The 12,620-nt window shown below is 43.7% G+C and overlaps 1 protein-coding gene across 4 annotated transcripts in view; it reads left to right on the forward strand.

Moving 5' to 3' along the window:
• VWA8 (von Willebrand factor A domain containing 8) overlaps nucleotides 1-12,620 on the forward strand; it is a 271,730-nt gene that overhangs the window by 91,578 nt on the left and 167,532 nt on the right. For all 4 annotated transcript variants that reach the window (XM_061629912.1, XM_061629914.1, XM_061629913.1 and 1 more), the window contains exons 19-20: nucleotides 7,240-7,346; nucleotides 9,750-9,821. In XM_061629912.1, coding sequence (XP_061485896.1) covers nucleotides 7,240-7,346; nucleotides 9,750-9,821 — 179 coding nt within the window. The remainder of the gene's footprint in view (nucleotides 1-7,239; nucleotides 7,347-9,749; nucleotides 9,822-12,620) is intronic.

Raw genomic sequence — 12,620 nt, forward strand, 5'->3', positions numbered from 1 at the left:
TGTCTCGGACCCAGGATATACGACGAACTGAGTCTTTATTTGTATCCTTTCATCCACGTTCTATGGGGCATAAAGTAGCTAATTCCACCTTATCCCGCTGGTTGCGTGCATGTATTACCTTAGCTTATGAGTCCCTTAAGCTTCCTGTTCCATCTAAAATAACGGCTCATTCCACTAGATCAGCAGCCACTACGGCTGCTTTTGCTACCAGCGCTCCTGTTGCGGATATTTGCAGAGCTGCTGTTTGGTCTACCCCACACTTGTTTATAAGGCATTACAAAATAGATCGTTATGCCTCTGACTATGCCTCTTTTGGCAGGTGAGTTTTGCAACAGGTTCTTAATGATGATTAGGATGTGGGTGGTCCCTCCCTGTTATGGGCTGCTTTGGTACATCCTGCTTGATGGCAGTCCTCCTGTGGAAAATGGACCATTGGTCTCACCTGAAGGGTGATTTTCATAGGAGGACTGCCATCATGACCCTCCCAGTTGGAGGATGCCTAGATGCTGAAGCTCCTCGGATGCTGCTGTGTTGTCTGAATGTATGAGTGGGTTGTATGAGTGAGTGTGTGATTGTGTGTATATGCCATGAGTTTTATTATTTATTTTATTTTTATTATGTGCCTGGGCGAGAGGACAGTGTTGTGGGAGGGAGGACCAAAGGGGGCCCCTATTAGTGTAGTGACGGGTAATGGGAGGTATGGCGCTGTGAGTAGGACATGCCAGTTAAGGGGAACTCGCCCCAGACAACTGGTGGCTGTGACGTGTTCCGGTCCTCCTCACACCCACAGGATTGCTGGTAGTTCTATCAGCCAACCCTCGGATCTCCAGTTGCTGCTTTTTAATGCCAGATCGGTAAATAATAAAACCTCCCTCATCCATGACCTAATTGTGGATGAGGCGGCCGATCTGGCATGTATTACCGAGACCTGGGTGAGCGATCTGGGAGGTATTAATCTCTCCCAGTTGTGCCCACCTGGGTATTCGGTTCAGCATCTGGGTAGATCCGAGGGTCGGGGAGGGGGAATCGCTGTGGTCTATAGAAGTTCCATCCCTCTTGTTAGGCACCCTATCCAGATGGCTAATGGTCTAGAGTGTCTGCACATAACGTTGGGTCAGCGAGACAGACTGGGAATTCTGTTGGTGTACCGTCCACCCTGCTGCCCAACAGCCTCCCTAACTGAGCTGACAGAGGTGGTCTCGGATCTATTGTTGCGTTCCCCCAAACTTTTGGTATTGGGGGATCTCAACATTCATGCTGAGGCTGCTTTATCTGGAGCAGCTCAGGACTTCATGACCTCCATGACAGCCATGGGGCTGTCTCAATTTGTTACTGGCCCTACGCATGTGTTGGGGCACACTCTGGACTTGATTTTTGCCACTGGATTAGGGGATGGTGATCTGAGAGTGAGGGATTTTTCATCTATTCCTTTGTCATGGTCAGATCACCGCCTATTAAGGTTTAGACTTACACTGTTTTCTCCCCTCTGCAAGGGTGGAGGACCAATTAAGATGGTCCGTCCCCGGAGACTAATGAATCCTGAGGGTTTTCTGATGGCTCTAGGGAATTTTCCGGCTGATAGAATTGACGGTCCTGTCGAAACCCTGGCCATGCTGTGGAATACGGAAATGGCCCGGGCAGTTGACACGATCGCCCCGGTGCGCCCTCTCCGTTGCAGAGCTCAATTGGCTCCCTGGTTTACTCCGGAGCTAAGAGTGATGAAGCAAGAAAGGAGACGGCTTGAGTGCAAATGGAGGCGAACTCCCGACGGCTGTAATCATGCACTTGTGAAGCTCTCTACCAAACTCTATGTGAAGGCAGTGAGAGCAGCAAAGAAGCAATACTTTGCTGTCTCTATTCAGTCATCCCTTAACCGCCCAGCGGAACTTTATAAAGTTGTCCGGGGACTTTTACACTCTGGTCCCCAGGAAGCAATAACACCATCAATTGCCCGCTGTAATGAGTTTGCGCGACACTTTCGTGATAAGATCATGAACATCCGCCGGGACCTTGACTCCATTATTGTAGCAGTTGATCCTAATGAGGTATCCAGAGCACAGTCTTGTCCTGTTTTATTGGATGAGTTTCAGTTGGTACAGCTCGAGGATGTGGACAAGGTGCTTGGACAGGTGCGGGCGACCACTTCTGCTCTGGATCCTTGCCCCTCATGGCTAATAAAAGCTAGCAGGAATGGAACAGCCGGCTGGGCCAAGGAGGTGATTAATGCCTCTTTACGAGAGGGAGTGGTCCCACCCTGCCTGAAACAGGCGGTGGTGAGACCGCTCCTAAAAAAATCCTCCTTGGACCCTGATAATTTGGACAACTATAGGCCAGTAGCAAATGTCCCATTCCTGGACAAGGTTCTAGAGCGTGTGGTCGCTCGCCAACTCCAGGCTCTCTTGGATGAAACTGATTATCTAGACCCATTTCAATCGGGCTTTCGGCCGGGGTTTGGTACAGAAACGGCCTTGGTCGCCCTGTATGATGACCTCTGTCGGGAGAAAGACAGAGGGAGTGTAACTCTGTTGGTTCTCCTTGATCTCTCAGCGGCGTTTGATACCATCGACCATGGTATCCTTCTGGAGCGACTTACGGATTTAGGAGTGGGAGGCACTGCTTGGCGGTGGCTCTGCTCCTATCTCGGGAATCGTCTCCAGAAGGTGATGCTGGGGGAACATTACTCGAGTCCCTGGGTACTCCAATATGGGGTCCCGCAGGGTTCAGTTCTGTCCCCCATGCTTTTTAATATCTATATGAAGCCGCTGGGTGAGGTCATCAGGAGTTTTGGAGTGCGTTTCCAGCAATATGCTGATGATACGCAGCTCTACTACTCCTTTTCATCTTCCTCAGGTGAGGCTGTTGATGTACTAGACCGCTGCCTGGCCGCGATAATGGGCTGGATGAGAGCTAATAAACTGAAACTCAATCCTAACAAGACTGAGATGCTGTTGGTGGGAGGACCCTCTGCCCAGATGGTTGACGTTCGACCTGTCCTAGATGGGGTTACACTCCCCCTAAAGGAACAGGTACGTAGTTTGGGGGTCTTATTAGATCCGCTTCTGTCACTTGAGGCTCAGGTAGCCTCGGTGGCACGGAATGCATTCTACCAGCTCCGGCTGGTAGCCCAACTACGACCCTATTTGAGCAAGGAGCATCTTGCCTCAGTTATCCATGCTATGGTAACCTCTAGATTGGACTACTGTAATGCACTCTACGTGGGGCTACCTATGAAGACGGTTCGGAAACTTCAGCTAGTGCAAAATGCTGCGGCCAGAGTTCTCACTGGGACAAAGAAATTTGACCATATAACACCTGTCCTGGCGCAGCTGCACTGGCTACCGATATGTTTCCGGGCCAGATTCAAAGTGTTGGTTCTTACCTATAAAGCCCTAAACGGCATCGGACCGCAATACCTGATGGAGCGCCTCTCTCGCTATGTACCTACCCGTTCACTACGCTCGACGTCGAAGGCCCTTCTCCGGGTCCCAACCCATAAAGAGGCCCGGAGATCAACAACTAGATCTAGGGCCTTCTCGGTGGTGGCCCCCGAACTATGGAATGCCCTCCCAGACGAGATACGCCTGGCGCCTTCTCTGTTATCTTTTCGGCGCCAGGTAAAAACTTACCTTTTCGCCCAGGCTTTTTAAATTTTGTAAATTTTTAAATATTTTAATTTAACATTTTAAACTTAATATGATCTTAATTTAAATCTCAATGGCAATTTTATTAATGTTTTATAATTGTACTATATATATATATATTTTCCACACTTGCTCATATTTTAATTGTGATTTTATTTGTTGTACACCGCCCTGAGAGCTTTCTGCTATAGGGCGGTCTAGAAATGTAATTAAATAAATAAATAAATAAATTTTTCTGGGGTTTTTATATATTCCTGTTACGCTATTATATTTAGATTTACTAGTGAAGTCAAGACTGCTATTACTGTTATATCGCTATGTTAGAGTCATATTATTATGAATATTGCTATTGTGTTATGTTCTTGCTGGTAGGCCCGTTGGCCTTTTTTCCTGCATTTTTAGATATCTCTCTTTGGACTCACTGCGAATGAACTGGAGAGTGGGAGGGGCCTGATGCCCCTAGTCTTGACTTCAAAACATTCTTGCCTTTGGACGATAGGTGGATCTATGTTACCCGCTTGATGGCAGTCCTTCTATGAAAATCACCCTTCAGGTGAGACCATTCTGTTGTCACAAAGCAAACATTTCATTAGCTAATGGTGGGAGGGAAACATTGATTCAGCTAATCTAGTATTGACTGGCAATACTCTTGACAGGCAGCAGCTCTTAAGAATCTCAGCTCTCCAGAGTTCCCAGCCCTTCTACCTGAGCTCTTTAACTGGAGATGCCAGGAATTGAACCTGAGACCTACATTAATAATTGTAATTGTTTTGTAAACCGCTTAGAGGTCTTTACATTCAAGCAGTATATAAATTTTGTTAATTTTTTTTAATGCTAAGCTTGTGCTTTATTGCTGAGGAGCAGCCCCTCTTATAACTACCACTTTTTAAACTTTAACAGACTTATTTAGGCTGATCTTGAGAGCTGAAATTTCTTCTTTGAGCTCTGTCCTGTGCTAATTATTATTTTTACATAAGAAAGGACTTCAACCTTTTCAATTGGCTGTCTACATTTGCTGTGCTGAGCCTGAAGATGAACTTGTTACTTCCATGTATTTTGGGGCAAACACATTTCTAATAATTATTTATTTATTTATTTAATTACACTTTTAAACCGCACTATAGCAACAAGCTCTCAGGGCGGTGTACAACATATTAAAACCACATTTAAAATCCGAGTAAGTGTGGTTAACACTATACAAAGTTAAAATACAATAACAATAAAAAATTTACAGATTGCAGTTAGATTTAAAATTAAAATTAAGCTTAAAATGCCTGGGCAAAGAGGTAGGTTTTCACCTGGCGCCGAAACGATATCAAAGAAGGCGCCAGGCGTATCTTGTCTGGGAGGGCATTCCATAGTTCGGGGGCCACTACTGAAAAGGCCCTAGATCTAGTTGCTGTTCTCCGGGCCTCTCTATGAGTTGGGACCCGGAGAAGGGCCTTGGATGTCGAGCGCAGTGAACGGGTAGGTACATAGCGGGAGAGGCGTTCCATCAGATATTGCGGTCCGATGCCGTTCAGGGCTTTATAGGTAAGAACCAAGACTTTGAATCTGGCCCGGAAACATATTGGTAGCCAGTGCAGTTGGACCAGAATAGGTGTTATGTGGTCAAATTTTCTTGTCCACGTAAGAACTCTGGCCGCAGCATTCTGCACTAGCTGAAGTTTCCGAACCGTCTTCAGAGGTAACCCAACGTAGAGTGCATTACAGTAGTCCAATCTAGAGGTTACCAGAGCATGAATAACTGCGGCGAGGTTCTCTCTGTCCAGATAGGGTCGTAGTTGGGCTACCAGCCGAAGCTGGTAGAATGCATTCCGTGCCACCGAGGCTACCTGAGCCTCAAGTGACAGGAGCAGATCTAATAAGATCCCCAAACTACGGACCTGCTCCTTTAGGGGGAGTGTAACCCCATCAAGGGCAGGTCGAACATCAACCATCTGGGCAGAAAGCCCCCCCACCAACAGCATCTCAGCCTTGTCAGGATTGAGTTTCAGTTTATTAGCCCTCATCCAGCCCATTATCGCGGCCAGGCAGCGGTTTAGTACATTAACAGCCTCACCTGAAGTAGATGAAAAGGAGAAGTAGAGCTGCGTATCATCAGCATATTGCTGGAAACACACTCCAAAACTCCTAATGACCTCACCCAGCAGCTTCATATAGATATTAAAGAGCATGGGGGACAGAACTGAGCCCTGCGGAACCCCATATTGGAGCACCCAAGGACTCGAGCAATGATCCCCAAGGATCACCTTCTGGAGACGATTCCCGAGATAGGAGCGCAGCCACTGCCACACAGTGCCTCCAACTCCCAACTCCATGAGTCGTTCCAGAAGGATACCATGGTTGATGGTGTCAAAAGCCGCTGAGAGATCAAGGAGAACCAACAGAGTTACACTCCCTCTGTCTTTCTCCCGACAGAGGTCATCGTACAGGGCGACCAAGGCCGTTTCTGTACCAAACCCCGGCTGAAAGCCCGATTGAAATGGGTCAAGATAATCAGTTTCATCCAAGAGAGCCTGGAGTTGACGAGCAACCACTCACTCTAGAACCTTGTCCAGGAATGGAACATTTGCTACCGGCCTATAGTTGTTAAAATTATCAGGGTCCAAGGAGGGTTTGTTTCAGGCAGGGTGGGACCACTCCCTCTCGTAAAGAGGCATTAATCACCTCCTTGGCCCAGCCGGCTGTTCCATTCCTGCTAGCTTTTATTAGCCACGAGGGGCAAGGGTCCAGAACAGAGGAGGTCGCCCGTACCTGGCCAAGCACCTTGTCCACATCCTCGAGCTGCACCAACTGAAACTCATCCAATAAAACAGGACAAGACTGTGCTCTAAATAAAGAAGAATTACTTTCTAATCTTTCTTAATCACCATCCGTTGTCAAGCCTTATTGTAATAGAATATTTTTGTGGTGTGGTTTCAAATTCTGTCTACTACCTTATTATTTATTATTGGAAATTAATTTTGTCTGGTGATTAACTCGTAACTAACCTCCTTTTAGCAATGGAAACGGCTTCTTCCTCCTGGATTAAGGTGTGTCGCCATAGCCCATCAACAAAGCACACCTTGCTCCAAGCAAAGGAACAACTGGGAGCTCCCTTTAAGCTCTCTTTGAAGGTACATCTTTACCCACCCCACACTTGATGTCACATACGACGTCAGGTGCAGGGCAGGTGGGTATGGTTTGTGGAAAATGGGCTCATGGGCCAAAATAGGATCCCTGACAGACCATGTTTGGCAGGCTAGAGTTTCACCTCTCCAATGTTCAAAGAAATTTGTGCTTTTTTCATATTGGAAAGAATAGCAATTAATATTGATTTTGATTAATATTCAATTATAGTTGATTTAAAATCAAAAGAGGCTATTTTTGTACTTCCGTTGTAAGGTTTTAGAATACATGCCTATATTCATACACATATTCTCTTGCAAGGGTTAGGGAGCCATTCCCAAAATATCTCAAGTACTCATAATAAAAAGTCTCACTGTATGTTATGTTCCCCATATCTCTGAGTGTGTGACTTACTAAAACCAGATATTTTCATAGCATCTTTAATAGATATATTTGTTTCATGCAAATCACAAATATTCACGTCCAGGTGAAGTGAACTCGGGAATCCTGAAGATTGGGACAGTCACCATCCCAGTTTATAACTCCTTTGAGAGAATGAAAGTACCTGATGTTCTCTTCTATGAAAATACCCAAGTAAGTGCTGGTGTCTCAATGGACAGTGGCAGTCAAGATTTTAATAGCAAATATTTTATTATTGGCTTATGGTAGAAACTGAAATGTTTTCATCTGAAAGTCTGTAAAATTGTTTCAGACCACAGAGCAAATTTCTTCTTCATCCTTCTGTGATATAATTAAAATACTGCAAACATTATTCTAATGTTCTTCACTGTTGAAGAGTTTTTTTTTTTACCTCTCACCTGAAAGAGGGTTGCTTTTGCTGGCACTCCTAATATCTACACTTATCTCAAGTCCACTTGCTGTATATGAAGCTTCTTTGGAGATCTCTTTTTAGTTTAGAAGAGATGAGGATGTTGGAAATTTAGCTTCAGAGGGACAAATGAAGTTTGAGTGGGAGGGCTTGAAATGTAAACTTTCCATTGAGAATTGAGGCACAGGTCCATCTGAGCCAGGGTCCAGTTTGCAGTGAGACTTGCCCCCCCCCACGGTAGGCCTGCAATTCGATCCCACAAGAAGAAATGATGGCTACCACATTGGGTGACTTTAAAACGGGATCAGACAAATTTATGAAGGATAAGGCTATGAATGGCTACTAGCCACAATGACTATGTTCTATTTTCACTGTTGGAGGCAGTATACCACTCAGTGCCAGTTACAGGAAACCACAAGAGGGGGAGTGAGTGCTGTTGCAGTCAGGTCCTGCTTTTTGACTTCCCATTAGGGCATCTGGTTGGCCACTGTGAGAACAGAGTGCTGGACTAGATGGACCACTGGCCTGATCCAGCAGGCTCTTCTTATTCTAAGTAAAAGAGGAGTCTGGTACACCTGTGACAAAATCCATTTGTGCATATCTAAGGAACCCTTCTTCACACAAGTGAAACTATAGTTCTTATTTATTAACATGATTCACAATTGCTGGTTCCTGTGAATGTAAGGCAGTTCTCTCCCCAAAAGCCAACCAGTTAACCATGTTATTCTAGTTTGTATCCATGTTGAAGATATTAAAATACTTCTGTTCACTACTGCTAGCTCACGTTTGTTCATTTTAGTGTTAGTTCATCTTCCTAGCAGTGGAATCTACATTTTTCTGCTGCTTAATATAACAGAGTCCTGTGTACTAAAGCCAGCAGCTGCATGCTTCTGTTATTATTACAGTAATATATCAGTTAACAAAGAAGATGTGTTTGTGGATATTACTTCTTTAACAGAAACTTTGGTACCAGAGGTAGAAATAACATGGAAAGAATAGGGATAGACTCTACACCCTCTCATAGATGGTGGGGGCAGCTTCAACAGGGGCTTTAAAAGGTGCCTACCCGGCACCAACCCACCCCTTCTCCCTTCATCTGACCTTATTGGATCCTTCCCTTCCCAGCCCTGGAAGAAAGCAAGATATCTCTTTAATGCAAAGCAAACACACAGGCTTGTCAGTTTCACCCTAGCAAAGCCAAAGGCACAGGCTTCAAAGTTTATCCATATCAAAGCAAGGACACAGCCTCATGGTTTCACTTTAAAGGAAAGGCATAGACTTGTCAGTTTATTCTTAGCAAAGCAAAGCTGGTCAGTTTCACCTTAAAAAAGCCCTTGTTAAAAGGACCTTAATTCCTGCAGGATTTGTTAACTGATGTATTATTGTATTTAAAATAGATTTTACCCTGTGTTTCAAGAGAATATTCTCACAAAGTGGTACACATAGTAAAAAAATTAAATAGCATAAAATAACACTGTAAAACACAAGGAAGGCTGCTAGTTGCCCCAGTAGCATAATGAGGAATGTGTAGCATGGGCTATCCCCAGGACAGTTGTAAATTTTATTTGCCTTCCCTACCCCAATTTCGGAAAACAGGAGGAAATTTAGGGTCAGGAGAAAAATGTTATGTGAAAAGTCCCCATTTAAATTTATCAACTGCTGCAACCAGGTCAGTATATGCCTATTGCTGTCTAGCTTCCTGCTGAGATTTCCTGGGGCATTTCACCAGCTACTGTTGGAGACAGTGAACTGAGTCCAAAGGCATTTTCTTGCATATAGAAGCTGTTGTCCATTTGCAGAAATACACCTAGTATCTAAAGATGTTTGTACAAGCAGGAGAGCTACTGTGGAATCTACCTGTTACAGCACTGTGCAAAATCATCGGCTATTTTTTTTCCAACCAAAGTTGTTTGCAGCCAACCCAAATTACTGAGCTAGATTAATCAGGAAATGAACCAATGGTGGTTCTTACAATATAGATTATTATGTAGATAAAGGAAACAAATATTACTGCTTCTCCAAATTAATGTGTCAATGGTGCATCACCAAACCAACAAAAATGTCTACGTGAACGTTGAAGAACTGTAATATAAATACTTCTTTCTGTTGCCTTGTCATTACCTCTTTCCTTTGTCAAGTTTTACAAAGCAGTTTTCATTTCTCTCTAGCATTTGATGGTGATGGAAGATATGCTAAAAGACTTCTTGCTTGGCGAACACCTTCTCTTAGTTGGCAACCAGGTAAGTGCAACCAAAGATTTATTGCTAATGTGTGCTTTTCATTTATTTATTGTAGTTTGTATTTGCTGAAAGGTATGCCCTGTATAAGTTGACATAGGATTGATTTATTTGCATCATTGAAAATTCCACTGTTACCATATGTGAAGTTGAACAGGTTTGTGGATTTGTTTTTCCTGAATAACCTTATTCTACCATTTACCAATGTGGTGTTGGAGGAGAGCTTTGCGCATACCATGGACTGCGAAAAAGACAAATAATTGGGTGTTAGAACAAATTAAACCAGAACTATCACTAGAAGCTAAAATGATGAAACTGAGGTTATCATACTTTGGATGCGTAATGAGAAGACATGATTCACTAGAAAAGACAATGTTTGGCAGTGCATGGGAAAGATGGGGGAGGCCCCCTCCCTTCTTTCCATACTTTCTATACTGCCTCCCTCGTTATTTCACCTGAATTAGACACTAGCTACCAGCATGTCCCAGAGACTTTACCTACATCAGGCCGCTGCCACCGCCTCTCGCTGTGGAGAGCGCCAAGCCGGGCTGGACGCAGAGGCAGGTGGGAGCCGGAGACTGGCGGGTCGGGTGTTGCGGCCTGACCTTGGAAGACTCCATTGCTGTGATAATCTTTCGGCTTCTGAGGAGTGGGAGGTGCCCCTGCGGTGGCCATCGTTTTGCCATGCGGTCTCTGTTTGTTTTGCTTGTTATCAGTTGCGTTTACACCCTGGCTCCTCTGCCTTGGCTTCCTTGAGAACTGCCCTGTTGTTTTTGATTTCGAGGGGCCTGTTGTCCCGCCTTTCTCTTTCTTGGAGTTGCTGGATGTTAAGATTGGGGGAGGATGTTACTTTACATCTTGCAAATGAACTATTACCACACTGGTTCGATGCTTACTCCAGGAACCTCCATTTGTAGTTACACCTCCGGACTATATAGGAGAGAAGCCCTATTATTATTGGAACTTGTTGCTTCTACGTTATTGTTTAGTTTTTATTGTTAGACTCTTAATGTTTTGATGTTTACATGTTCTGCTTTGTACGTCGCTTAGAGTGGCTGACAATTCAGCCAGATAAGCGACTAATAAGTCGAATAAATAAATAATGCTGTGAAAAACAGAAGGGAGTAGAAAAAGAGGAAGGGCAAACAAGAGATGGATTGATTCCATAGAGGAAGCTGTGGACCTGAAGATCTGAACAGGGTAGTTCATGACAGGTGCTATTGGAGGTCGCTGATTCATAGGGTTGCCATAAGTTGTAATTGACTTGAAGGCACATAACAACAACCATTTACTATTGGAAAAAATTGTATCCAAGGATATGAAATTATCCTGAATGTTAATCTCAGCCACAGAATGTGTTTTTGAAAATTAAGGAAACAAAGGCAGAATTTGCACATAATGTTAAGCTAAACCATGGCTTAGTACAACCATACAAGCATGGGGCCCCCAGGGAAGAGATCGCAACTGTTTTGTACCTCCACAGTCCTTTTAGCTCAGTGTGGTATGGCAGCTAAGCCACAGTTTCACTTATCATGCTGTCCAAACCTGGGCTTGTGGTTAAGCTCTCCTCCTTAATCATGAGCTGCAGCCAAGAGCAAACCTTGGCTACAGCTCATGGTTATCGAGAGAACTTTAACCAAACCTGCTAAGACAACACCTTGGCTTAATTGCTGCATTGTGCTCAGAGGACAGTGGAGGGTTTTCTCTCAGGAGCCAGCATGTTAGTGCAAACTAGGCCTAAAAGAAATGCCTTGTTGTTTCCAAGAATGTGACATCATTTGTCGTACAATGTATTTGTAAGAATAACACTCTAGATAAGTGCTTCTCAACCTTTACAAAAACAAGGACCCTTTTTTAACCTCAAAAAAAGCATGGACCCCTACATGCTAACTGTTGTAATTTTAAGGCTCCATTAATTGAGAAAATACATGATGACAAAAAACTATTATTATAGTCTGTAATGCTTTTTAAATGAATTTGCTTTTTATTCATCACAACAAATAGATATGGTTAAAAAATAGCAGTACTAAGAAACTATTTATTTAGTATTTTAATAATTTAGAAACCGTGGTATTCAGTGGTATATATATTATTATTTATTCACTTATTCTGTAAACTGTCTGGAGTCTGAATGTACCAATTTCTTTCATCACTCCCCTCACATTTTCTTTTTTTCCTGATATTCTCAAGATTTCATGGCTCATGGAGGCCACTGAGCAAGCTCACTTGTCATTATCTTGCTCCCCCCGACCCCTCTTTTTTCTTTTTTAAAATAAACAAGCCAATATTGTTCTACATATTGGGGGAGACCTTATTTGTGGATGGGCCCTTTTTTCTTCCAAGCTGAAAAATGGGACCATCAAGTAGAAGCAACAATTATAAAGTTAGTAATATATAGTTTAAGTTTATAAAGAGCTTTACAACCTTTGTTTGTTGCCTTCACAACAATCCTGTGCAGTGGATCTGCAAATGGCAAAGTAACACTTGGAGATTGTGGCTTGCACCCAAGACAGTAGAGGCAGGAGTGGAATCCCAAGCCATCTTCTAAGGGGACTTCATAGCTGCCTTTCAAGATCCAAGTCTTTGAATCATGCTTTTCAGAGAAGCTCCCAGATATTGGAAATGATGAGAGTTATTTCACATATTATGAAATTCCTACAAGGAATATACTTCCATGTAGAAATTAATTTGAAAACTGCGTGTAGATGGCCTAGTCTGCTCATCTTACGCACAATAGACACAAGTGAGGTGGGTGGGGAGAACAGACCTTATACGTAAGATCAGACATGATTATCCACATAT

This window comes from Rhineura floridana, chromosome 5 (assembly GCF_030035675.1).
Source record: "Rhineura floridana isolate rRhiFlo1 chromosome 5, rRhiFlo1.hap2, whole genome shotgun sequence".
Classification (NCBI taxonomy): domain Eukaryota; kingdom Metazoa; phylum Chordata; class Lepidosauria; order Squamata; family Rhineuridae; genus Rhineura; species Rhineura floridana.